The 25,810-nt window shown below is 30.2% G+C and overlaps 2 protein-coding genes, 1 non-coding gene and 1 pseudogene across 4 annotated transcripts; 3 read left to right on the top strand and 1 right to left on the bottom strand.

Moving 5' to 3' along the window:
- The first annotated feature begins 9,863 nt into the window (after positions 1 to 9,863).
- On the top strand, positions 9,864 to 11,379 carry LOC107620101 (protein BYPASS1-LIKE-like; annotated as a pseudogene). Its single transcript, XR_015905258.1, has 2 exons — positions 9,864 to 10,037; positions 10,333 to 11,379. The product of XR_015905258.1 is annotated as a protein BYPASS1-LIKE-like (transcript).
- A 382-nt stretch (positions 11,380 to 11,761) lies between these two features.
- On the bottom strand, positions 11,762 to 16,344 carry LOC107622611 (uncharacterized). The gene is made up of 15 exons (XM_021113624.2): positions 16,150 to 16,344; positions 15,979 to 16,064; positions 15,300 to 15,454; positions 14,930 to 14,991; positions 14,599 to 14,773; positions 14,402 to 14,470; positions 14,063 to 14,236; positions 13,829 to 13,962; positions 13,523 to 13,715; positions 13,366 to 13,425; positions 13,053 to 13,277; positions 12,677 to 12,935; positions 12,367 to 12,572; positions 12,212 to 12,262; positions 11,762 to 12,118 (listed from the first exon to the last, which is right to left on the bottom strand). The coding sequence occupies exons 1-15, from the start codon at positions 16,326 to 16,328 to the stop codon at positions 11,831 to 11,833; spliced, it is 2,316 nt and encodes a 771-aa protein (XP_020969283.1). The 5' UTR covers positions 16,329 to 16,344; the 3' UTR covers positions 11,762 to 11,830.
- A 2,496-nt stretch (positions 16,345 to 18,840) lies between these two features.
- Positions 18,841 to 18,914, top strand: TRNAN-GUU (transfer RNA asparagine (anticodon GUU)). Its single transcript has one exon. It is a non-coding gene; the product is annotated as a tRNA-Asn (tRNA).
- Positions 18,915 to 22,808: 3,894 nt separating this feature from the next.
- Positions 22,809 to 24,834, top strand: LOC107609380 (bidirectional sugar transporter N3-like). Its single transcript, XM_016311330.3, has 6 exons — positions 22,809 to 23,004; positions 23,440 to 23,476; positions 23,566 to 23,776; positions 23,859 to 24,020; positions 24,110 to 24,229; positions 24,319 to 24,834. The coding sequence occupies exons 1-6, from the start codon at positions 22,956 to 22,958 to the stop codon at positions 24,616 to 24,618; spliced, it is 879 nt and encodes a 292-aa protein (XP_016166816.1). The 5' UTR covers positions 22,809 to 22,955; the 3' UTR covers positions 24,619 to 24,834.
- Positions 24,835 to 25,810: the final 976 nt, after the last annotated feature.

The raw sequence follows: 25,810 nt of genomic DNA on the forward strand, positions 1-25,810 counted from the left end.
CTGAAAATTTAACTCATTTTTTTCACCAACAATTTCTCTATTTTAGATTTGATATCATGGGTGATGTTGGTTAGAAATGGAATCTAATTCAATATAAAATATAAATAATTAAGATTTTGATTAGTTCTAGTTAGAATTGGATAAGATTGGAAGACAATTTTTTATTAAATTGATTTGAATTTAAACACTCTGATACATACGATTTTAAACTGAGTAAAGATATATCTACCAAAATAAAAAGTTAAAAATCGATTAAAGATATTTAGTGTGTTTGACAAATTAATAGAAGTAAAAGCATTAGAAAAAATAAAAAAAAATATTTTTTTTTGAAAAGTTATAATTTATATTTTTTTGAAAATATTTTTTTATAAAAAAAAGATATTTTTCATGTAATAAATAAATAAATAAATACTTTTATCTTATTTTCCCCAAACATAAATTAATAGATAAAAAAATCTTTTTACATAAGATATCCAAATATAAAATTATTTTTACTTTCATAAAAGATCTTTTAAAAAAATATTTAAAATAAAATCTTTTCTAAAAATGGTTTCCAAACACACCCTTAAATACTATATATAAATATAATCAGCTCGAAGTTGAGGGCTAGCGTCATTCTTTTCTTTTTGTTGTTTGAATTTTTCCTTGTGACTTATATGGCCAAAATTGATCGATGATCGAACCTACATCCTGATCTTTTGTATCAAATTACAGAGCATCTGTATTCCTACCATGATTCCATTCGACTTCGATTGGTTTGTAAGGAATGGAACTCTAAACTTTCAAGTATTCCAAATCATAAAAGAAACCCGTGGCTGTTATTACCTAACACTACTCACGACTCTTGTTTGAGCCATATTCTTGAAAAGGAACAGATCTACCACGTTATGTTGCCCATATCCTGCCTACCTTAATTGCAACAGGAACAAGTATATAATTGATTGTGTTGACGGCAGTTTGTTAATGATAGTTAAACATGATTCGGAGGCTATGGAAATGCTCCACATGTGCATTAAATTTGATGTGTTCAAGAATTCAAAGAAATGGTCAAGAATACATAGTTTAGAGGATTATGCAGTAATGATTAGATATAATTCCTCTATTCAAATGTTTCCTGGAAATTCCCCCTTATTGCAAGGGAATCATATATACTACATAGACAACCAAGTGGAGTTATACACTCCTGACAAACCCAGCCTGCGAAATACGGGAATCTTAAACTTGGAAGATACAAACACCAACAAAATACTACCAAATGTGGAATGGTTGTGTCCTCCAATTTGGTTGTTACTCTATTGGAGTACTCCTTTTTTTTATGACTATTATCTACCAGAGTTTTTTAGTATTTTTTCTTGCACTTATAAGGTTATGGGAAAAGGACAGATAGGTTCCTGACTTTTTAAATTTGTGACAAATACATCCCTGACAAAATTTAAATACAAAAAAATTCATAACTTTAACAAACGGAGGACAATTTAATCCTTCTGTCTATTTGCCTCTCATACACCAAACGGAACTGGCTGACGTGGTTGAAAGAGTGTCCATGTGTCCGTTACGATGCCACGCTAGAAGGGGAATAAAGTTCGAAGGACAAATAGGTCCTTGAGAATTTAGTTCATTATACTTCTATTATGAGAATTTAGTTTATAAAATTATGCTTGTATTTTGAAATCTAGTTAACTTGTTGTATTCTGTAATTTAGATTATTTGTATTAAAATTGCAGAAACTGGATTTGTTCTGTTTCTATTTTTTTTCTTAAATTGCATTTGTTCAGTTTTCTCACATTAGTTAGCATTAGTGCATTTATGTATTCTATTAGAATTTGTTAAATTGCATTAGTTCAGTTTTCATCGTACCAGTGGCATTAGTTAGCATCAGTTCATTTATACATAAAGTTAGTATTAGCTCACTTGTGCATCATTCATGTATTAAGTTAGCATTAATACATTTGTGTATTATATTAGAACTAGTATTTTTATCCGTAATAAACAATTCTAATTTTTAGTAGTTGAGCCTAAAGTTTAACAGTCAAGTGTCTTATGTATTTGGTGAAAAATATCTGTATTTTAAATAACAACAACGCATTAAAATTCTTCAGAATATATTATCTATCGTTTAATAACAATAATTATTATTAATAATAGATATAATTTATTTAATAGTTGTTTATTTTTACTTTTAAATTGATATTTTTCACACTAAAAAAAAGTATCTCTGTTCAAAGAAACGATTTTGCTGAAAATTTAACTCATTTTTTTCCACCAACAATTTCTCTATTCTAGATTTGATATCATGGGTGATGTTGGTTAGAAATGGAATCTAATTCAATATAAAATATAAATAATTAAGATTTTAATTAGTTCTAGTTTGAATTGGATAAGATTGGAAGACAATTTTTTATTAAATTGATTTGAATTTAAACACTCCGATACATATGATTTTAAACTGAATAAAGATATATCTACCAAAATAAAAAGTTAAAAATTGATCAAAGATATTTAGTGTGTTTTGGGGTTATTAAATTGCTAAAAAAGATATATTTTTTTAATAATTTTTTTTATTTTTTAGTGTGTTTGACAAATTAATAGAAATAAAAGCATTAGAAAAAACAAAAAAAATATTTTTTTTGAAAAGTTATAATTTATATTTTTTTTTAAATTAAAAAAAAAGATATTTTTCATATAATAAATAAATAAATAAATAAATATTTTAGTCTTATTTTCTCAAAACATAATTAATAGATAAAAAATCTTTTTACATAAGATATCCAAATATAAAATTATTTTTACTTTCATAAAAGATCTTTTAAAAAAATATTTAAAATAAAATTTTTTCTAAAGATAGTTTCCAAACACACCCTTAAATACTATATATAATCAGCTCGAAGTTAAGGACTAGCGTCATTCTTTTCTTTTTGTTGTTTGAATTTTCCTTTGTGACTTATATGGCCGAAATTGATCGATGGTCGAACCTGTATCCTGATCTTCTGTATCAAATCACAGAGTATCTGTATTCCTACTATAATTCCATTCGACTTCGATTGGTTTGTAAGGAATGGAACTCTAAACTTTAAGCATTCCAAATCATAAAAGAAATCCGTGGCTGTTGTTACCTGACACTACTCACGATTCTTGTTTGAGCCATATTCTTGAAAAGGAGCAGATCTACCACGTTATGTTGCCTATATCCTTATCTACCTTAATTACAGCAGGAACAAGTATATAATTGGTTGTGTTGACGGCAGTTTGTTAATGATAGTTAAACATGATTCTGAGGCTATGGAAATGCTCCACATGTGTAATAAATTTGGTGTTCAAGAATTCAAAGGAATGGTCAAGAATTATGCAAATGATCGGATATATGCAGTAATGATCGGATATAATTCCTTTATTCAAATGTTTCCTGGCAATTCCCCTTATTACAAGAAAAATCATATATACTACACAGACAACCAAGTGGAGTTGCACACTCCTGGCAAACCCAGCCTGTGAGATATAGGCATTTTAAACTTGGAAGATACAAACACTAACAAAATACTACCAAATGTGGAATGGTTGTGTCCTCCAACTTGGTTGTTACTCTAATGGAGTACTCATTTTTTTTGTGACTATTATCTACCAGAATTTTTTTAGTGTTTTTTCTTGCACTTATAAAGTTATGGAAAAAGGACAGATAGGTCCCTGACTTTTTAAATTTTTGACAAATACATTCCTAACAAAATTTAAATAGAAAAAAGTTCCTGCCTTTAATAAATGGAGGACAATTTAATCCTTCCGTCTATTTGCCTCTGATACACTAGACGGAACTGGCTGACGTGGTTGAAACGGTGTCCATGTGTCTATTACGGTGCCACGCTGAAAGGGGAATAAAGCTTGAAGGAAATATAAGTCCTTGACGTCATTTTCCAAATAAAGTTCGAACCAGTGGCATTAGTTAGTATCAGTTCATTTATGCATCAAGTTAGCATTAGTTCACTTGTGTATCATTCATGTATTAAGTTAGCATTAGTGCATTTGTGTATTATATTAGAACTAGTATTTTTATCTGTAATAAACAATTCTGATTTTCAGTAGTTGAGCCTAAAGTTTAAAAGTCAAGTATCTTATGTATTTGGTAAAAAACATCTGTATTTTAAATAACAACGCATTGAAATTCTTCAAAATAAATTATCTATCGTTTAATAACAATAATTATTATTAATAACAAATATAATTTATTTAATATTTGTTTATTTTTACTTTTAAATTGATATTTTTCACACTAAAAAAAAGTATCTCTATTCAAAGAAACGGTTTTGCTGAAAATTTAACTCATTTTTTTTCACCAACAATTTCTCTTTTCTAGATTTGATATCATGGGTGATGTTAGTTAGAAATGGAATCTAATTCAATATAAAATATAAATAATTAAGATTTTGATTAGTTCTAGTTTGAATTGGATAAGATTGGAAGACAATTTTTTATTAAATTGATTTGAATTTAAACACTCTGATACATACGATTTTAAACTGAGTAAAAATATATCTACCAAAATAAAAAGTTAAAAATCGATCAAAGATATTTAGTGTGTTTTGGGCTATTAAATCGCTAAAAAAATATATTTTTTAATAAAAAATATTTTTTATTTTTAAGTGTGTTTGACAAATTAATAGAAGTAAAAGCATTAGAAAAAACAAAAAATTTTTTTGAAAAGTTACAATTTATATTTTTTTAAAAGATCTTTTTTTATAAAAAAAAAAGATATTTTTCATATAATAAATAAATAAATAAATACTATTATCTTATTTTCTCCAAACATAATTAATAGATAAATTTTTTTTTTTACATAAGATATCCAAACATAAAATCACTTTTACTTTCATAAAAGATCTTTTAAAAAAATATTTAAAATAAAATTTTCTCAAAAAATGGTTTCCAAACACACCCTTAAATACTATATATAATCAGCTCGAAGTTGAGGGCTAGCGTCATTCTTTTCTTTTCTTTTTGTTGTTTGAATTTTCCTTTGTGACTTATATGGCCAAAGTTGAACGATGGTCGAACCTACATCCTGATCTTCTGTATCAAATCATAGAGCATCTGTATTCCTACCATGATTTCATTCGACTTTGATTGGTTTGCAAGGAATGGAACTCTAAACTTTCAAGCATTCCAAATCATAAAAGAAATCCGTGACTGTTGTTACCTGGCACTACTCACGACTCATGTTTGAGCCATATTATTGAAAAAGAGCAGATCTACCACGTTATGTTGCCTATATCCTGATCTACCTTAATTGCAGCAAGAACAAGTATATAATTGGTTGTGTTGACGGCAGTTTGTTAATGATAGTTAAATATGATTCTGAGGCTATGAAAATACTCCACATGTGTAATAAATTTGATGTGTTCAAGAATTTAAAGGAATGGTCAAGAATACATAGTTTAGAGGATTATGCAGTAATGATTGGATATAATTCCTCTATTCAAATGTTTTCTGGCAATTTCCCTTATTGCAAGAGAAATCATATATACTACACAGACAACCAAGTGGAGTTGCACACTCCTGACAAATCCAGGGAGATATGGGTGATGACAAGTCATCTTAGCCTAGTTTCACTAGCCTTTTTCTTTTGTTTTCAATAGAATTATGCACTTTCTTGAGCCATAAGCAAGCCAATTGGGTAGATTTTCATGCTTCCTTTGATTTAATCAACCATGTATGGATTCATGCTATTTCATGAGGTTTTATGCTATAATTGTCACATATTATGAAAGAATGAATATCTCATGGTTTTGAGCATAGCTTTGATGTGTTTGGTTGATTAATGATAGGTGAAGAAAGCTTGGAGAAAGGTTGAAAGAAGAAGGAATGGCTAGGAGGAAGAGAGGACAAAAAGTTTGAGCAAAAGTTTGCCTCAAACTTTAGCTCAAACTTTTGGATTAATTGAAAATGAACCAGGAAGCAAAAAGCTGGACCAAAAGTTAGCCTCAAACTTTTTGGCTAACTTTTGGGCAAAAAGCTGGAGCAAAAGTTAGCCTCAAACTTTTTGGCTAACTTTTGGGCAAAAGCTGGAGCAAAAGTTAGCCTCAAACTTTTTGGCTAACTTTTGGCATCACAAATCAACACCCTGGAGAGCAAAAGTTTGCGCCAACGTTAGCCCCTAACTTTTTGGCTAACGTTGGCGCATGAAAAACACACCCTGGATGAGCAAAAGTTTGCGCCAACGTTAGCCCCTAACTTTTTGGCTAACGTTGGCGCCATGAGTGTGCTAGGGGAGGCCAACGTTGGAGCAAAAGTTTGACCCCTAACTTTTTCCCCAACGTTGGTATCAGCAAAGAAGGGTGGCTGATGTGAAAAGTTGGAGTAAAAGTTAGCCTCAAACTTTTACTCCAACTTTTACTCAAGCTTTCATGATTCCAAACCCGGTTCAATTCGGTTCTTCTCCAAACTCCAAGAGCAATCAACCAAGGCCTCTATCAACCCAATTCCATCAAGAGCAAAGGCCCAATTGAAGGCTTGAAGACCATTTGAAGAAAGTGTATAAATAGCATAGGATTTAAGTTTTTAGGAGAGCTTTTCCTTTTAGTTTTCATAGAGAGTTTTCGGAGAGCTATTGGTATTGAGTGAATTTTAATTTCTAAGTCTCGGGGAAGGAGAATTGAATTCCCTTCCTCTTAGTTTTCTTGCTTTCAATTTCAATTACAATTGTCTTGGATCTTGGGTTGGAGAATTGAAGGAATTCTGTTTCAGTCTCATCCTAAGATCTCTCTATTTCATTTTACTGCACAATTGAATTTCCATTTCTATTAATTGCTTCTGTTTCTACTCTTTCTGCACTTTACATTTCTTTAATATCTTTGCAATTGCTCTTGTTGGATCTAGGAAGGCATTGAGATCTAGACTTGGTTATCTAGTCTCTTGGGTCCTGAGATCTGGATTCTCATTTTCAATTCTCTGTTTAATGCTTTTCATGCTCATTTATATTTCTGTTTTAAGATCCGGTTCAATCCAAGTTATTTTCTACTCCTCTGCTTGTTGAATTTTACTTTCCTTTGTTTAATTTCTGCAAATCCAATTCCCAATTCCCTTTACAATTCAAGCCATTTACATTTCTTGCACTTTAAGATTCTGCAATTTACATTTCTTGCGTTCTAAGTTTCTGCCATTTAATTTCTTGTTCTTTAAGATTCAGCACTTTAAATTTCAGTTCTCTTTAATTTCATGCAATTTACCCATTCCCTTTACTTCCCATGTAATTTAATTTCTGCAAATCACAATTCACTCAACCAAATCTTGATTCGCTTGACTAAATCAACCACTAAACTAAAATTGCTCAATCCTTCAATCCCTGTGGGATCGACCTCACTCCCGTGAGTTATTATTACTTGATGCGACCCGGTGCACTTGCCGGTGAGTTTTGTGTCGGATCGTTTTCCGCACATCAATGGGCACCTTAAACTTGGAAGGAGTTGAAACCCATTTTGGCCCCTCAAATTTGGAATCGGCCTTAATTTTGACCCCAAATTTTTAGTTACCTAATTAACACCCCCAAATATTGGATCGTGCCTCACGTTTGTCCCTGTAGTTATCTCCATTAACGGAGAGCTGATGTGGCACATTAAGTTGACACGGTATGCATCTACGTAGCACCCAACTTACCAGAATAAATGCATGATGAGTGAATTATGTGGCAAAAAATTATTTTCACTTAATTTGACTTCTACGTAGATGTTAAAACCTAATTTGCATGGACTCATATTGAGTGAAAACAACTTTTACCACATCATTCACTCATTACACATCCATTCTGGCAAGTTGGGTGCCACGTAAATACACATCGTGTCAACTTAACGTGTCACATCAGCTTTTCGTTAACGGAAATAATTATAGGGACAAACATGAGGCACGATCCAATATTTGGAGGTGTTAATTGGATAACTAAAAATTTGAAAGTTAAAATTAAGGCCAACTTCAAATTTCAGGAGTCAAAATAGGTTTCAACTCAACTTAAAAAATACAAACACCAACAAAATACTACAAAATGTGAAATAATTGTGTCCTCCAATTTAGTTGTTACCTTAATGGAGTACTCCTTTTTTTTTGTGATTATTATCTACCAAAATTTTTTAGTATTTTTTCTTGCACTTATAAAATTATTTTTTAGTCTTACTATTTTATAGGATTTAGCTAAAAATAGTTAAAATTAAAACTTCAGGATTTTTTTAACGTATTGAAAATTTAAAAAGTTTGTATAATTTATTTGGATTTCTTACTTATAATATCTTTATCACATTTGTTTTTAGGTTGATAATAAAAAAATAAATTCTTATAAATATTAGAGTCGAACGTGTATTTCTGTGTAGATTTAAAAAATAATAATTTAGAATTGTTTTCTTTTTATTCGTTAAAATTTTTTATAATGGAATATGATGCTTCTTTGCATCATAGAGGATACTTATTTTATTTTTTAAATTTTTAACTATCATTTAGTTTTCTATAAATATTTTTTTATATATAAAAAATATTAGTGATTGATTTTTTTTATCTATAGTTTTTTTATATAAAATATCAATTTATCCACGGTCATCACCATCACCAGCCAAGTTAGTGGCTCATTTGTTTGGACATGGATTCTTTGAATGTTGTTTATAGTTATGAAAATTTTGTGTGTTTTTAATTAATACGGAGTGATTTTTTTTTTAAATTCCAAAACATAAATTGGAGGAAAAAAAATGATGGTCCAATTTGAGGAGAGTTAAATTTAAATTTTGGAAGATTGGTTTTGTATTTTAAAAATTTTAAAAAATTAAAGTTTATAAATAAAAGGATTGGTTTTGTTAAAGTTCATAAATCAAAAGATCGATTTTGTATTTAAAAAAAAGTTAAACTTCATAAATTAGAGGGCTAGATTTGTAATTTCTATATAAAAAAAATATACCAAATCTTACACATTGTTAAAAAATATTACTATAAATCTAATATTAAAAATTAAGAAGTACAAGTTAGTAATCACTCATATATAAAATTTGATTCTTAAGTTAAAATTGGAGTTAAATCTCATTTTGACCCTTAAAATTTGGTTAGATACTCAATTTAACTTTTACAATTTTGTTAACTTCAATTAGAACCCCCCAAATTTATAACAGTGGCTCTCGATTGCCCTTACAATAATCTTCGTAGTCGGAATACTGATAAGATACATTTACTTAACACATAGGGTTAATCACCAAAAACGCCATCGAATTATTCAAACGCCGACAAAAATGCACTCGAATTTTACTATCGACGAAAATACCTTTAAATAATTTAAAAACATAACAATACTCAACACTAAATATATATTTTCAAAAAATGTCTTAGAGATTAAATTTTAATGTAATTTTTTACAAACATAATTAAAAAATGAGATATTATTATTCTTAAAATTTGATAATTTTTTTCTACGTATATATTTTTTTTGTAATTTTTTAAAAGTATTATTAGTTGTTAACAAAACAATTACAAAAAAAATATATATACTCAACGAAAAATCACCAAATTTTAATGATAATAATATCTCATTTTTTTAATCATGCTTGCAAAAAATTGTATCAAAATTCAATCTCTAATGTATTTTTTGAGAAATACATATTTAATGTTAGATAATTTTACAAAAAAATTAATATTAAATATGTATTTTTCAAAAAATACATTAAAAATTAAATTTTGATGTAATTTTTTTCAAGTATGATTAGAAAAATGAGATATTATTATTCTTAAAATTTGATATTTTTTGTTAAGTATATATTATTTTGTAATTTTTAAAAGTATTATTAATTGTTAAAAAAAATTATAAAAAAGATATATACTTAACAAAAAAGGACAGAGGCATAGAGAGAGGCAGAAAGAGAGAGAAGCAGAAGAGGAGGCAAAGTTGTTGTACCATCACGCACCAACGATTTGAGCGATGTCAATGTTGTTGCAGTTGCGGCGGGACTTTGTGTTGAAGGGGAGGGGACCGAAACGACGCCATTTTTTTCTTGGGAAGAAAATAGATCTTCTCAGTCGATTATCAAGTATGATATATTTAAAATTACAGCAAATCCTGGTAGATTTTGTTTTCTATTGTTTTAGTACGAGGTTTACTTGTGGATGCAAGTTATAATCACGTTATGGGCAAATACTATATTAAGCTATTTTAATGTTGTTGAAGTTAACAATAACATAAACATATAGAGTATGAAATTGAAGTCAAATATTCGTCATCTTGAGTTCGTTGCTTCTACCCTTTTCTCCGTTTTCTTCACATCATTTCAGTTTATATATATCCTGCACTTCTTAAGTAATCTGAAGCATGGAAGGTCGTTGCAGCTGTTTTTGATGGGTTTATTTTAGGCAATGTATGTGCTTATTGTGTGTACTTTCGGAGGAGGGATTCTCTCAAGGGTAGTGACAGACTGACAGTGCCATCTACTGATAATCAGGCTCCTTCTTCGCCATTTTCCTCCTTTGGCCGGTCCATGTTTGGCATCAGGAAGGGACAGGCTCACTCCTTGGGAGCAAATCATGAATCTAGTTTCCGGGATTCAGAGCTTGAATCATTTCAAAAGCATGTAACTGATCGATTTCAGGACCTATCTGGGGATTTGCTCTCCATTGGTTGGATGCATTTATCTTCTGTCATGAAGAATTCAGAGCCATTCTATTGAAGAATAAAGATCAGGTGTCAAAATCCCCTCTAGATCAGTCTATTTCTGAATTCCTTGAGAGGTCAGTGAAGGCATTTGACATTTGTAATGCGAGTCGCAATGGAATTGAGAAGATTCACACTTGGCTAAAGCATGTGGAAATTGTCTTGTGCTCCTTGGGTTCTAACCAGAGAGCATTTAAGGAAGGCCAGTTTCTAAGGGCTAGAAAGGCACTGATGGATTTAGCATTGGCAATGGTTGATGGGAAAGAATCCGGATCAGCCTTTTCTCACAGAAACAGATCTTTTGGGAGAAATGGCACCAGCAAGGATCATCATTGCCAATCGAAAGGGCATTCTTGGTCGCATTCGTGGAGCGTATCGCCATCATGGTCTGCAGCCAAGCAGCTTCAGTCCATTGCAAGCAACCTGGTTCCTCCTGGTGCAAATGAGATTATTGCAACAAGAGGGATGGCAGTTCCTATGTATGCAATGAATTCTGTTCTCTTGTTTGTTTTGATAGATGGATTGCAACCATTGGAGCACCAAGTAAAGAAGGCATTCCGCAAGATTATGACTTGCCGGATTGAGATGCTTGATCTTCTAGGTACTTGATATTGGTGGAAGTGTTACTTAAAATTGAGATTATGACTAGCTGAGCATTATGACTTACCAGCATTTTAGAAAGAGGAAGATTGCGTTAACAGATAAATCATCTAGCTATTGCTATCTGATATTGTATTTATTTATTTATTTCAGTATACTTGTGTTTAAAAAGGAAACTGATGGCATGGTTACTAGTCCAAAAAAAAATCTTCTAATTTCAATTGTCAGTATACATCATCTTGTCCTTGTTCCAATGATCCTAGTCCTACAGAACTAACAACTTGTCAAAGACTTTTCAACTTCTAGATAAAATCTACATGTACTTTTATTGCTTTTACATGGCATGCAAGGAATGGAAAACATATTTGCCTCAGTTAACTTACATGTTATAACTCATGTCCTAGTTTTGGACTTTGGTCACCATGCATTGCTTTTAATAATTCCAGTTATGGATTGGAAGTACTGTATGAACCTTAACATCTTTTTTTTAATTATTATTATTATTTCTTTTTTTTTTTCTCTGTGTCTCTAAATCAACATGGTGTGAATTCCATGCAAATTCAACTCCCTTGTTTGCTAACTAAAAATCTCTGGGAAAGACCACATTATGAACTTGATAAAGATGTCACGCTCCAAGAAGTCGATATGAGCAGCTCGTCCGAGGAATGAATTCAAATTCCTTCCATAGGATGAGGTGTCAAAGTTGATGTCGAAACGCATGACCACACGACGGTCAGAGTGAGTTCGGAGTTGGTCCAAGCAGTTATTTAACATCTGGAGGAAGACTTTTCCTTGTTTGGAGGAATCCAAAGAAGCTCCTGGACACGATTCTATTCTGGCAGAATGATATGGAACATAACCATCCTGAAATGCATGGAAGTTTAGAAATATATCATTGCCTAATCATCAAGTTCAAGAAGAAGATCTTTCTAGACAGTTCATGCCTTCTTAGGTTACCTGAGGTGAGGCTAGAAGAATCACATTCCTGAAGTTTATCAATGTCATCTTCTGTAGTACAAACAAACATAATTTTACATTGGTATACAATGAAATCAAATATAAAGGGGTGAACCAGTTCCTGTGAATAGAAACCACTTATATGAATTCAATACCTTGGAAAGATTGTAGATGAAGGTATTCTCAAGATCATTATCATCTGAGAAAGTTAGTTGATGCATGCATTGCATGTCTGTCATCTTCTTCAAGAGCCACAACCCCGAATTGAATATAGGGTTCGAACTATACATATAACCCAAGTGCGGACCAGACATAGAAACATATGTATACAAGTATCTTGTATATGGCTCCATGATGCTTTCTGAAATTCAATAAATAAATAAATGCAGATTATTACTTCTCCTTGTTTAAACATCAATGAGTATATATTATGCTTCATTCCTTAGAAATCTTGTGCACAAGTACCTGTTAAAGCAGTTCTAATAATGAGATTCCCCATAGAATGGCCAACAAAGCTAAGATGGATGTCCTTTAAGCGTCCACTCCTTGAAGCTTTGACGATTTTCTTCTTCAAGTATTTGTCGACTTCCTTGGCGAGTCGTGATCCCATTTCTCTTATGTCACCAGATGTATTGTCTTCATTTGCTTCTGACATAAGAAACTTTACTTTGGGGTCTATTATAACCCATTGATTCCGAACAAGCCGTAAATCCAAATGATGTCCCTGTTAATGTTTCATGTTTGAGTGAAGAGGGATCACATTAACTTCAAACTAAAAGGGGATGAAGGAAAATAGAGTACTATAATAAATTATGAGTGAACTTAAGAATGTGAAACATGCCTGAAACCCATGAACAAAAACAACTACTCTCAGAACATCCTCATTTTGAAACAGGTTACTCTCAGACAACTCGCATGTTGTAGATCCATTTTCCACGTCCAAAGGAGTGAGATAAGAATTCACACTCACGGACCTTGTGATGTTTGCTAAGCGCTCTACAATAACAATAGGAACTTGCGAAGGATCTCCGAACATGAACATGTCTTGAAGTGACCGGCTGTTAATCTGCATTGAGTTCAATGTCACAAATTCCAATCAACAGGAAACAAAAGGAATGTTGTGATGATCTGCATATGTCAAAAAAAGGACTTACCCTCATTTGTGCTATACCTTGTCTATGGAGTTCAGCTCGCATTATTGATGTCTGAACAGGCTGAAAATGAAAATAGGGATAGATGCACATTATATCTATTTGGTTATGCTGATTCATATAAAGACCATCTAATGATTAGTTTAAACTAGATAATTACATCATCTGATAACCTCCTTGTACTTAGTGATCTTCTTAGTAATCCATAGAAACGTGAAGTCCCCTCAACATCATTATTCATGTACTGGTGAGGCATCTCAACCTTTGAGTACACCATCCATATTGAACATTCAGTTTTTCGATCATTAGCCCATGAGTTAAACAGAAACTCCAGTATCTTTGTTTTATTTTCCCTGGATGAAAGTATAATATAATTAAAATCCAAAGAAAAAGCATGTCATGGACTAGAAGGAATGCTGAATATTATTAAGATGCGAAATTACTCTGATAATAATTTTGAATATACCTGTGAAAGCTAAGAAATGCATTCCAGATATTTAAGAGTTGACTCCCCATAGACTGGAAAGAGTTTAACATATCATCCCATGAAAAATGTTGAATTGATTCCTCATTAAGACGGCTCATATCATTATCGGCTTTCTGTTGAAGGGAGGAATAATGTATTACACAGATGTTAAATTTTAAAGCAACGGGAAGAGAAAACGTATAATGAAGTATCCACAATGTTGGAGTTAAGGACCTCAGCATCAGCTTTTGGCTTCATTGAAGATTGAGGTGACAATTTACCCTCAGCAATATCTTGTTTCAAAGTAATTCCATTCAAATCAATATCTTGGTTGATTCCTTTGCTTATTCTTCTCAGGTCTTCAAGAAGGAAATCATGGGCAGCCATCATTGATTTGATAAGCACAACCTGATCTTAAATAAAGAGATTTAATAGTAAGCAAAAATAAATAGATTAAATATATGGAATTAATAATCCTGGAAAGTAATGTAAATAAAATGACAACTGAAACTCCTTAACAAAAAGAAGCATTGGTATGAAGTTGTAAAAGATTGTTACAGTGACAATGCATACCGTGTTTGATCTAACATAATCTTCATCATAAGTGTCTTCAGATGTCTGAGAAGCACTGCTATAATTAAACTAACGATATTACTCAAATTAGAATAGTATGTAGCAAACATAGGAACATATATAAGTGATGGCAATGCAACAGTTACCATGGCATCTAATTCAACAGTGAAAACATAAATGCTGACAAGCTTTGGTACCTTCTGTCGGGCTGTTCGATAACTAGGTTTTAGTAAAGTGATATGAACACTTGTATCAACAAGGACAGCATGGAAAGAATCAAAATAAACAGGACAATATGAATGTGATCCCAGAAGAGCTTTTGGGGGAATTCTGTACTCATGAACTGAACCACAAGAATCCAGCAACCCAGTCCTGGATATTGATGCAAACAATAACAGAATTGACAACTTCAAATTGATATGGTAGTAATGAATAAATCTTAATCTAACACCAGGTCAATCAATATCTTTGCATTTAACTTTCTCTTCTTCAATAAATCAAGGACAGAGAAAAGCTTCATTAGCTAACCGAAATTCAGGTGTTGGAGAGTGCACGAGTTCAAATTTCAATATAACAGCAGAAGTTTTCTCCTGTAGATAAAATCAACTAGTTAGCCTATAGAGCTTTTGTTCTCTTTTGAAAAATATACAAAGTTAAGGCTATATGTGTTGTGTGCACACCAAGAAGTTAGTAAGTTGCTACAACCTTTTCTTGCTACCACACAGGAAACCTCAAATGATCAAATGCTATTCTAAATTTGTCCGCTTATGATAACATGTTTCTAATGTTTTTGTTGCTGAGCTAGTTAGTTTGCTAAATAGAGAAAATAAATTCCTCAATTGCCAACAGATACTATAAATTACAAAAAAATAATTAACAAATAGATATAAACACTGACCTCATATCCACGGAATGATACATAGAATGAGATCATGATAGAAAGGAATACATCCTGCCTTGCATATGATATTTGAAATGGCGGTGTTGAAAAACTATGGTCTGTATCATCAATCATCCAAACTCTAGATGAACTGTTAGCACCCACTTCAGGAGCTGCAGCTCAAAGAAATAATGGATTCTCATTGTTCATTCAATCTGAAGTGCAACCATTAGGAAACAGAGAAAACTAGTAGAAAAAATGTAACTACTCAGAATAACAATCATGCTAGTGCGAATCTTAGAACAAATCAAAAGCTAGACTAGTTCAAAATACAGGGCATAGATAATTGAGAATGTGTGTCAATCTAGGCTAACATGAGATTTATTGAAGATGAAATTGGATGAAACATGCAGAAAAATACAGAGACATTTGACTTTTGTTTTGCATGAAGGCATCCTTGTTAGAAAATTCATTGAATGAAAATGGGAACTCAATCTAGAAACTAAAAGAGCACAAGTTATTTTGAGATAAAATAAATAACCATGAGAAGTTCAAGCCTTGTTTGGTACAAGGGTCAAATTGTTAAAACAGAAAGCAACAAATAATGGAAACATGGGATAAGTTTTGTTTTTCCTGGTGGGGAAAAAAAAACTTCTAAACTCATTTTTAAAAAAAAAATGTAACTTGAAATCCTCACCTTCATATTGTACAACCCTTGCAGGAATCCCAGGATAGGAGTCTTCACCATCCTCCCATCTCATGGTAATTTTGATTTTGTACCATCTACACAACAACAAAAGAATCATGATTCACCAAACAATGTTATTGAATGATAAACTTTATTGGTAGAGATTGCATTTGAGCTTACCCTTCTTCAAAAAGGTCGAGATTATGAAACCTGTGAATGTAAATGGCAATTTCATGAACAGCATTGAGCTGCTTCTGAATTGGTCTTGCAGGGGTGCCGGGTTGCTCCACATTCTGCGACCTTTTTGCTGCCAAAAGCCTTTGATTCAGACTCACAAACCATCCTATTCTCCGCAACATATGTATCTAGAAGCACAATGATCCACAATAACACCCAATTCCAGAACGATCATCCCTTAGCTTCTCAATACAATTATTTCAGCTGTAAAGGAACCAACTTTCTCACACCCCATAACAGTTTGACATGAAAAAAGCTTCAAAGTCTTAAGCTTTAGACGACATTGGCATAAATGCAGGCGTGCGTTGATGCGATTGATCAGTGGTCGGAGATAGGAAAAGTTGGGACGAAAATGGAAAAAAGTGGCATAATGATTCTTAATCATAACTTGTTGTTTGTCATTTTAATTCATAATTCATAATGATTAATGATAATAATTTGGGTAGCACGTAGATGGCAATGGTACATGAAGATAGAAGAGCATGATTTTAGCATTCTACAACCCTTTTTTGTCGCAGGTCTGGTGACATTTCTTTTGTTTTATGTAATCAACAAAAATATACATGCACATCAACATGTGTTATTTTATATATAATTTCAATCTATATTTTATATAAAGAAAAATAATGATGAAAAAGTTGGGCGTACATAATGTTATATTGTTATCTTCATCATATTCAATTATTCATACATAGTGATAGAGGTGCATGCTGTTTGCTGATTTTCATGCATGCTGTATCTCTATGTTTCCTATTCTGTTGTAGTTTGTGAACTTGTGATTAAGAATTGATTCACTGAAAAAAATGAGAGTAATTATCCAAATCAATCCAATTTTAAAATCAGATATTTTAGTCTTAAAAAAAAATTAATACACAGATCAATTTCTAATGTTTTATTCTGACAGACAAATTAATCTCCAGTTCATTTTTCGGCAGAGTAATTACCCAGATCAGTCCTAAAGATTTTAAAAACGGACATTTTAGTCCCCAAGAAAAACTAATATACAAATCAATCTCCAACGTTTCTCTCTATTAGACATAATAGTCCTCCGTCCAAAAATAAAATAAAATAAAATAAAATAATAATTATTATTAATTGCACAATAATATTGTACTATATTTTTTGTATTTTTTGGACAAAAATAATGATAAATTTATTCATTAAATATATATATATATATATATATATATATATATATATATATATATATATATATATATATAGTCACTCAATAATAATAATAATAAAATTATTAGAGATTATTTTGTAAAAAATTCAAGGTTAAAACCATTTGATATTTTTGTATTTAATATAATCAAAAGACGTCCTATGTAAAAAAAAAATATATGTTTGTATTAAAAAATATGTATTAAAAGAAAATATTTTAATTTGAATTTATATTAAATACATATTTTTTTTAATACAAACATATTTTTTAAAATAATACATCTTTTGATTATATTAAATACAAAAATATCAAATGGTTTTAACCTTGAATTTCTTGTAAAATAATCTTTAATAATTTTATTAATTATTATTATTATTATTATTATTATTATTATTATTGAGTGATATTATATATATATATATATATATATATATATATAAGATTCTAATGAATAAATTTATCATTATTTTACAAAAAAGTATGGTACAATATTATTATGTAAATAATAATAATAATAATAATAATAATAATAATAATAATAATAATAATAATAATAATAATCAATAAAATTATTAGAGATTATTTTACAAGAAATTCAAGGTTAAAACCATTTGATATTTTTGAATTTAATATAATCAAAAGATGTATTATTTTAAAAAATATGTTTGTATTAAAAAAAGATGTATTTAATATAAATCTAAATTAAAATATTTTCTTTTAATACATATTTTTTAATACAAACATATTTTTTTTACATAACACATCTTTTAATTATATTAAATACAAAAATATCAAATAGTTTTAACCTTGAATTTCTTGTAGAATAATATCTAATAATTTTATTATTATTATTATTATTATTATTGAGTGACAATATATATATATATATATAAAAGAATCTAATGAATAAATTTATTATTATTTTTGTCCAAAAAATGCAAAAAAAAATATAGTACAGTATTATTGTATAATTAATAATAATAATAATTTTATTTTATTTTATTTTTTGACGGAGGACTGCTATGTCTAACAGAGAGAAATATTGGGGATTGATTTGTACATTAATTTTTCTTGGGAACTAAAATGTCCATTTTTAAAATATTCGGGACTGATCTGGATGATTACTGTGCCAAAAAATGAACTGGGGACTGATTTATCTGCCGGAGTAAAACTTTGAGAATTGATGTGTGTATTAACTTTTTTTTAGGGACTAAAATGTCCGATTTTAAAATCTTTGAGACTGATTTGAGTAATTACTCCAAAAATTATCATATCATTTCTCCATGGATTTCTTTGGGCTTCTTATAATTTCTTACCGTCTAGGTAAAGCCTAAAATTTTTTATAACAAAGTCTCGATAATGGTCATAGGAAAAAAAAGGGTAATATGTAATATCCGAATATTGTTTCTTTATTTGCATAGTTTGTCTGCTGTTTTATTATATTTATCAAAATATATTAATAATTAGCTGGAATAGCTCAGTTGGTTAGAGCGTGTGGCTGTTAACCACAAGGTCGGAGGTTCAAGCCCTCCTTCTAGCGTTTTGGCATTTTCGGAAATGAAAACTTTAGAAAATCAAGCCTTTTAAAACATTTGACAACACTGATTTTGTACTAAGCCCTATGCTGTTTCAATAATTTCTACCATTTTATTTTAGAGGGGACTTTTCCATAGCTATTGAATCGCCCTGTTATGCTGTGGCACTAATCCTACTGTTAAATAAATAAAGCAGATTCCTTAATCTCCTCTTCATTATTCTTTCCTTATCTAAATCCCAACCTTATCTCCATAAGCTAGCTGAATTGGCTTAGTTACTTAATTGTGGCACTTAATCCATTTCTATACAAAACCATCAGTCCATCACCAACCCACCAAGTTTTTCTTATATGATTCAGCAGCCACTTCTACCAGAAATAGAACCAAAAATGAAACAAGAAAACAAAAGTTTCATTGTTATGATGTTATCCACTCAAAAAGATTAGACTAGCATTAACTCCCCATTATTCTCTTCTAATTTCATGCACTAATCACAAATTGCAAGCTCCTAATCAATTCTTCCTGTAGGTTGTACTTGGTGCAGGCATTTAGATTCCAAATTCCTTCGTATTTTAATTTGTTACACCATCAATCATACGATTTTTAAAATTGAATTGGTTACTCAATCTTTTTGTTAGTATATATTGGTCATCAATTTTAATAAAAACACATACACATTCTAATTATGAAAATATCTAAATATTTAATTACACTAAACTAAACAAAATATTAGAAGATACTTAAAATTAAACCAAACAACTGACTTATATTATTCAAGCTAACAAGATTTTAGATTAAAAAAAAATAGTGACCTGAATGATTAGCTAATGTGATCTAATAATAATTGAAGTAGCTAGGTGCTTAGGTACGTATATAACAGCATGCATTACGAATAAGTATAAAACTACAATTAATATAGTGAGTAGAGTACATTTTATCTTATATGAGGGTAGCTTAGAGCTACTAATTAATGATAGCTTATTGTAGATCATTTTGTGTGGGACAGTGTTAATAGCTACGTAAGATTCCTAGAAACCATAACCCTTTTCTCATTTTTCTGTGGACACTTTTTGAGTTTTTTTCTACCTATTATTCCCACAACAGAAAGAATAATTGGTCACCCCATATCTTTATTTGTTCTTTAAATTGAGTTTGAAGACACAGACGTTTGACTTCGACCAAGATATGAAAACTAATTAAACTACATATATATAACCGCATGTTACTCGTACGTAGGCTCCTAAATCTTTAGAGGGGAATTGTTTTTATATTCACATGATCGATAACCATGCTTTTGATTGAATTGGAAATTATACAGATGATCAAGTAACCAAGGCAATCCCAATCATTTATGAAATGGATTGTTTGAATATGGAAAATGAATGCGGCATGACAATATATAAGGGATATGATATATGGCTATGGACCTAATAGGTAGTTTATTGGATTAATACTCCACTAATTAAAACAATTATAGTTGATTGGGAGAAGTAGTTCTTATTTTGTCCTACTCCTAACTTTTGCATAGCTTCAAGAATAAAATAAATAGTCCCATCGATGCCCTCTTACACACGAAAATTCTTCAATTTGCACACATACACACTACAGCTAGCCCTCACCTATACACAAATATTTACATTATTTTAGAAGAAACATATTATGGATATTCAACAATGAATCCTCTAAAAATTGAGAGAAAACCAACTCAAATTAGTCGAGTGATTAATTCAGCTATTTATTAAGTGTAGAGTTTTAAATTATGTTTTGTATTTATAACGATCTATTAGTCACGATAAATTTTTAAATGGAATTTACATCTGCGACGAATTATTTTTTTTGTTGAATACCATAAAAAAAAGACCGCACGTATATGTTCTCAATACACATGTTAAATAATGTTACTAGCTTGCATAAAGTGCAAGTAGTTCTACTATGATGCAATGGGAACAACAGAAATGGATCTTGCGAGTTGTAATCTATTTGAACACACCTTCCCCATATCTCAGTAGTTTCGTGCAGTGAATCATCATAGATTTTTCCAGCTTTGTTTTTGTTTTATTTAAGCCAATATCTTCTTATAATCATAACATATTAGAAATTACACCAATTAGACAAAAAGCCACTTGGAGGACCAATTGCATCATTCAGAATTCCCAAGAACTAACATTGCATAAATAATAATAGGAAAAATATAGGTAACCAACAATATTTTTGAACAATGTGAATTAATAGGATTAAAAGAGTAAATTTAATTAGTAGCATTAAATTAGAGTGTAGTATATTTTCATTTGATTGATAGTTGTTCATGTTGTTCAAAATTTTCATTGTTTACTTAGCATTTCTCACGAAAAAGTTTGGTAACCAAAGAAAATCAGCCAAAAATAGCCATAACTTGTCTTATTTAGCATTCATTAATAGTTACGACAATTAATGAATGCTAAATAAGACGGCTAGTTCTTATAATTATTAGAGTGGTGGGCGTGTTTTGGTTATATAATTAAAAGAAAAAGTCGTTTTAATGTAATAATAATTTAAGAAGTTTTTGAACGAAAATAAATCAAGTTTATGTTGGCATTTAATCATATTCATAGTAAAAAAATATTTAACTATCTTCTCGCTCTCATAGTATAAAATTTTATCTCTCATTTATATTGATATCTCTTGTTATTTATAATTATAACTATCTCTTTTTAAAATAATGAAATGTGGTTAACTAATGCAGTGCTTTGTAATACATCACATCAAAAGCTATTTTCCATATTAATTATACCTATATCAACACTAGAGAAGAAAAGAATAAAATAACATGACTTAATTATTCATGCAAAAACACTTTATATAATATTAAAATTTAATCACCAAATCAACTATTTTATCATGGTAAGAATTTTTCATTATCAGAAATCGTATTTACTTTATTTATATATTAATTCGTATATTTTTTAAAATTAAATAATTAGTCATTATAATAATTAAATTTACTATAATAAAATAACTAAATCTATATTAGACAAATAATTAAATTATTTATAGTAATATAATAAAAAATTAAAAAATATTTTTCTATATACAATAATTAACTAGCCAATGAGTTATAACTTAAATGACAATCTTTTTATATTCACTTTAAAGGTTGCGAGTTCCAACTTGGTCAAAAAATACAATAACTAAATAATTATTGATATTTTTTTAAGAAAAAATATAGGGAGCCAATACATGTTCCGTACAATGCATACAATGGAGGTTAATTTTAAATTAAAATTAAAGTATTGGATGTTTATTTAAAGTTATTCAGTAGGATATCAGATGTTTATTATCTCTAGTATTTGGATGGTTATTCCATATAATATGAGTGTATTGTGTTTGATAAATTAATAGTATTTTACCCTGGATGTTCAAACCTGTCGTACAGATGGTTACTTCTTTTTATTGGGTCAAAGAATCAGTCAATTGTACACATTGTATACTTATTCTATTGGCTCCCGCGGGATTAATATACACGTAAGATTGTTAGTATTTAATAGTTAGAAATAAATAATTGATTTGTGATGATCGAAAAATGAATATTATTCATGTGACATCATAGTTTCAAATAAATATTTATAAAATAAACTCTCACCGTCAAATATTTTCCACTTTTGTTTTGTTGGAAAGGGATTTAAGGAGTTGTGTTTTGGTGAAGCAGAAAATTGAAAAAATCAATTGGCAAGCATATATAGATACATAATGGTGACATGGGAAGGCAAATGGTTTTGTGCTACGCTACCTACTAAATAAGTTTAATCCTTCATCAAACCTGAATGACTTCATTGACACATGCACCCCCACCTCAAACTATAATATTCTTCCATTAATTCCTTTTTCCCATTTCTCTTCTTTTTCTTATATATACCACTTGTTGCTCAACACAAATTCCTCATTCCATTTCATTCATCACAACTTTGAGGGGTTGCTTTTGGAAACAATAAAAACCCACCTAAGGTTTTTTTTGCAACCCCCAAAATCTTGTGCTAATAGCTTCAAATTTCTCTCTAGAGATTGTGGCTATGACGACCAATCATCCCAGTTCTTTGGCCTTTACATTTGGCATACTTGGTAACACATTCATAATTAATATCATCTTCTTTTAGATCCTCATCAATTTCTTTCTTTCTTTCTTATATTCTTTATTTTCATTTAATTTGTTCTTGTTTCTTGTTCAAGAGTGGAATGCATGTATACATAAAAAGTGAAATTTTCTAACTTGTTTTCTATATCCATTTTTGCATCATTCTTGTCTCTTGCCTCAATTAAGAATCCACTCACAACTTCAAATTAATTACGATATGGTTCTGATCTTAAGCTTTTATTTTCTTTAGAAGTAGTTAATATTTTCTTTCTCTATCTTTTGGAAGTATTATTAATATTGTATCATAAAGTTTATTAATTAGTTGAGTGATAGCCATGGTAGCTAGCTTGCTAGGTTGATCACAAAATTGCAATTTTAATTATTTTCTGTTCTTAACTTTGAAATTGATTCATTATTCATAGGTAACGTGATATCGTTCCTGGTGTACTTGGCTCCGCTGTAAGTAGTGAACTAATAACAAATAATTAGTGTTAATTACGAGAATTAATTACTGAAACAAAGCATGGTGAATATTATATAATTTTCAGGCCAACATTTTACCGGATATACAAGAAGAAAACAACAGAAGGATTCCAATCACTACCTTACTTGGTAGCATTATTCAGTTGTATGCTATGGTTGTACTACGCTTTTCTCAAAACAGATGCTGTTCTTCTCATCACTATTAACTCTGTTGGATGTGTCATTGAGATTATTTACATCACCATCTTCATAATCTATGCTACCAATGATGCCAGGGTATGTATACTACTTCTACTCTTACTGCCACTATTCAATAATTCAATAATTCTAAGCATGCATGCATGTTATTGGGGTGCAGAAATTAACAGTAAAACTATTTGCTGGAATGAACATGGGTTTATTCGGGGTGATCCTGTTTGTGACGCATTTTGCACTAAATGGTATTCTCCGAGTTCAAGTTCTTGGATGGATTTGTGTCTCCATTTCGGTCACTGTTTTTGCAGCACCTCTAAGCATTGTGGTCAGTGATTAATTCTTACCATTTAATTTCTTTCTTAATATCATAGTTTTTATTAGCTTTGTGATTAGTTATTATTGTACGTGATGCAGGCACAGGTTATAAGAACAAAGAGTGTTCAATTTATGCCATTCAATTTGTCGTTTTTCCTCACATTAAGTGCGGTTATGTGGTTTGCATATGGTTTATTTCTCAGGGATATCTGTATTGCTGTAAGTACACCAACTTTATCATCAGTTTGAATATAAAGTTAAAGAATTTGAAAGTGACCTAATGACTTAATTGAGTAATTAATTGTCAGCTACCAAACGTGTTGGGTTTTGCACTTGGGGTACTTCAGATGCTGCTATATGCCATATACAGAAATGGTGGTGGTGATGTTGTTGTGAAGACACAAGAGAAAGAGAAGGAGAAGGAGAAGGAGAAAGGATTGGATCTGGGAATTAAGAACATACTTGTGGTGAATCCATTGGGGGGTTGTGAAGTGTTCCCAATACCAATAGTGGATGCTGCAAAGTGTGTTAATATTGTTGTTAATGATGATGTCAATGATCAACAACTACAACAAGATCAGAAGAATCACCACAAATCCCCAGTGTGATCTGATATATCAGTGATGTAGCTCATGCCATCCATGTTATATAAGTGGATACTATCATGAAAATTTTATAATTGTCTTTATATAAAAATGTTTTTTTTTTATCTTTGGACGATGGATTGTACGGTTAGATTTTAATATGATATAAAAGTATTGTCTTTGTTTAAAATGTGACTAAATAAATAAGTCACATTTTTAAACAAAGCATTTTCATGAAAAGTTATTTCTGTCATCTTCGTTTCAGTAGTTACCTATTATACATGCTTCATACATCATCTATATGCTTTTATTTTACTCTATGTTGGTGTTTGTATTTCTTGCTACTTGCTAGAAATTAAATACCTTTTTTAATTTTTTCATGGGCAATCATGTTTTCAAATCAAATACAGAGCATGTATTGAAAAGAAAGGAAATATGAGTTTTATTAACTAATTGTGGTGGAGTGCATACAATTTTTGAAGGAAATGATAAAGCATTAGGTACAATAATAGATGAGTTTATAAATTTCTTTTTGTAGTGGAGTTTGACAAGTCTATATATAATCAGAAGAAACTAAAAGTTATAACTTCTTACTTAGTTGAAACTTCTAGTATTATCACTTAGCTTCTTTTCCTTTTTTTTTTTTTTCTTGTTAGGAGAAAAATAACTACTACGCATCCAACCTAACACATCTTAAATGAAAAATATGATATCTAAGTATTGTTCATTTATTCCTTTCATTTAACATCAAAGTAATTTAATTATTCTGTATGCTCGAATAGGTCCTGGTAGATAGAGTTTTAATTCCAAACAAAACAATGAGCTCTCATTTAGTAGTTTTCCTCGTGATGTTTGCGTGGCTTCTGGATACTATTTTGCTAGGACACAACCTTAATTTCTGGTGAATATATATTAAAAAAAAGGACATAACATACATTCAATTAGGTTTTGATGAAATTTTATTTCAATCCCTTATCTCAATTATCAAATAAGAGGATATAGTTTATCAAAGGAATCCCTTAAAATTTTCTTTTATTATAAAAAGGGAGTGCTAGGTAAACAATGAAAATTTTGAACAACATGAACAATCACCAATCAAATAAAAATATATTACACCCTAATTTAATGCTATTAATTAAATTTACTCTTTTAACCCTATTAATTCACATTATTTACACATTATTCAAAAATCTTGTTGGTTACCTATACTTTTCCT

The sequence above is a fragment of the Arachis ipaensis genome, chromosome B10 (assembly GCF_059453495.1).
Source record: "Arachis ipaensis isolate K30076 ecotype BB chromosome B10, ASM5945349v1, whole genome shotgun sequence".
Taxonomy (NCBI): domain Eukaryota; kingdom Viridiplantae; phylum Streptophyta; class Magnoliopsida; order Fabales; family Fabaceae; genus Arachis; species Arachis ipaensis.

Excerpts from the sequence above, each read along its gene's own strand:
- LOC107609380 (XM_016311330.3), top strand. The coding sequence starts at position 22,956 with ATGACGACCAATCATCCCAGTTCTTTGGCCTTTACATTTGGCATACTT. Across the intron at positions 24,021-24,109 it reads CAGCACCTCTAAGCATTGTG|GCACAGGTTATAAGAACAAA; the intron begins GTCAGTGATTAA and ends TACGTGATGCAG. Across the intron at positions 24,230-24,318 it reads TCAGGGATATCTGTATTGCT|CTACCAAACGTGTTGGGTTT; the intron begins GTAAGTACACCA and ends ATTAATTGTCAG.
- LOC107622611 (XM_021113624.2), bottom strand. The coding sequence starts at position 16,328 with ATGTTGCGGAGAATAGGATGGTTTGTGAGTCTGAATCAAAGGCTTTTG. Across the intron at positions 14,992-15,299 it reads TATCATTCCGTGGATATGAG|GAGAAAACTTCTGCTGTTAT; the intron begins GTCAGTGTTTAT and ends TTTTATCTACAG. Across the intron at positions 13,426-13,522 it reads CAAGGAGGTTATCAGATGAT|CCTGTTCAGACATCAATAAT; the intron begins GTAATTATCTAG and ends TTTCATTTTCAG.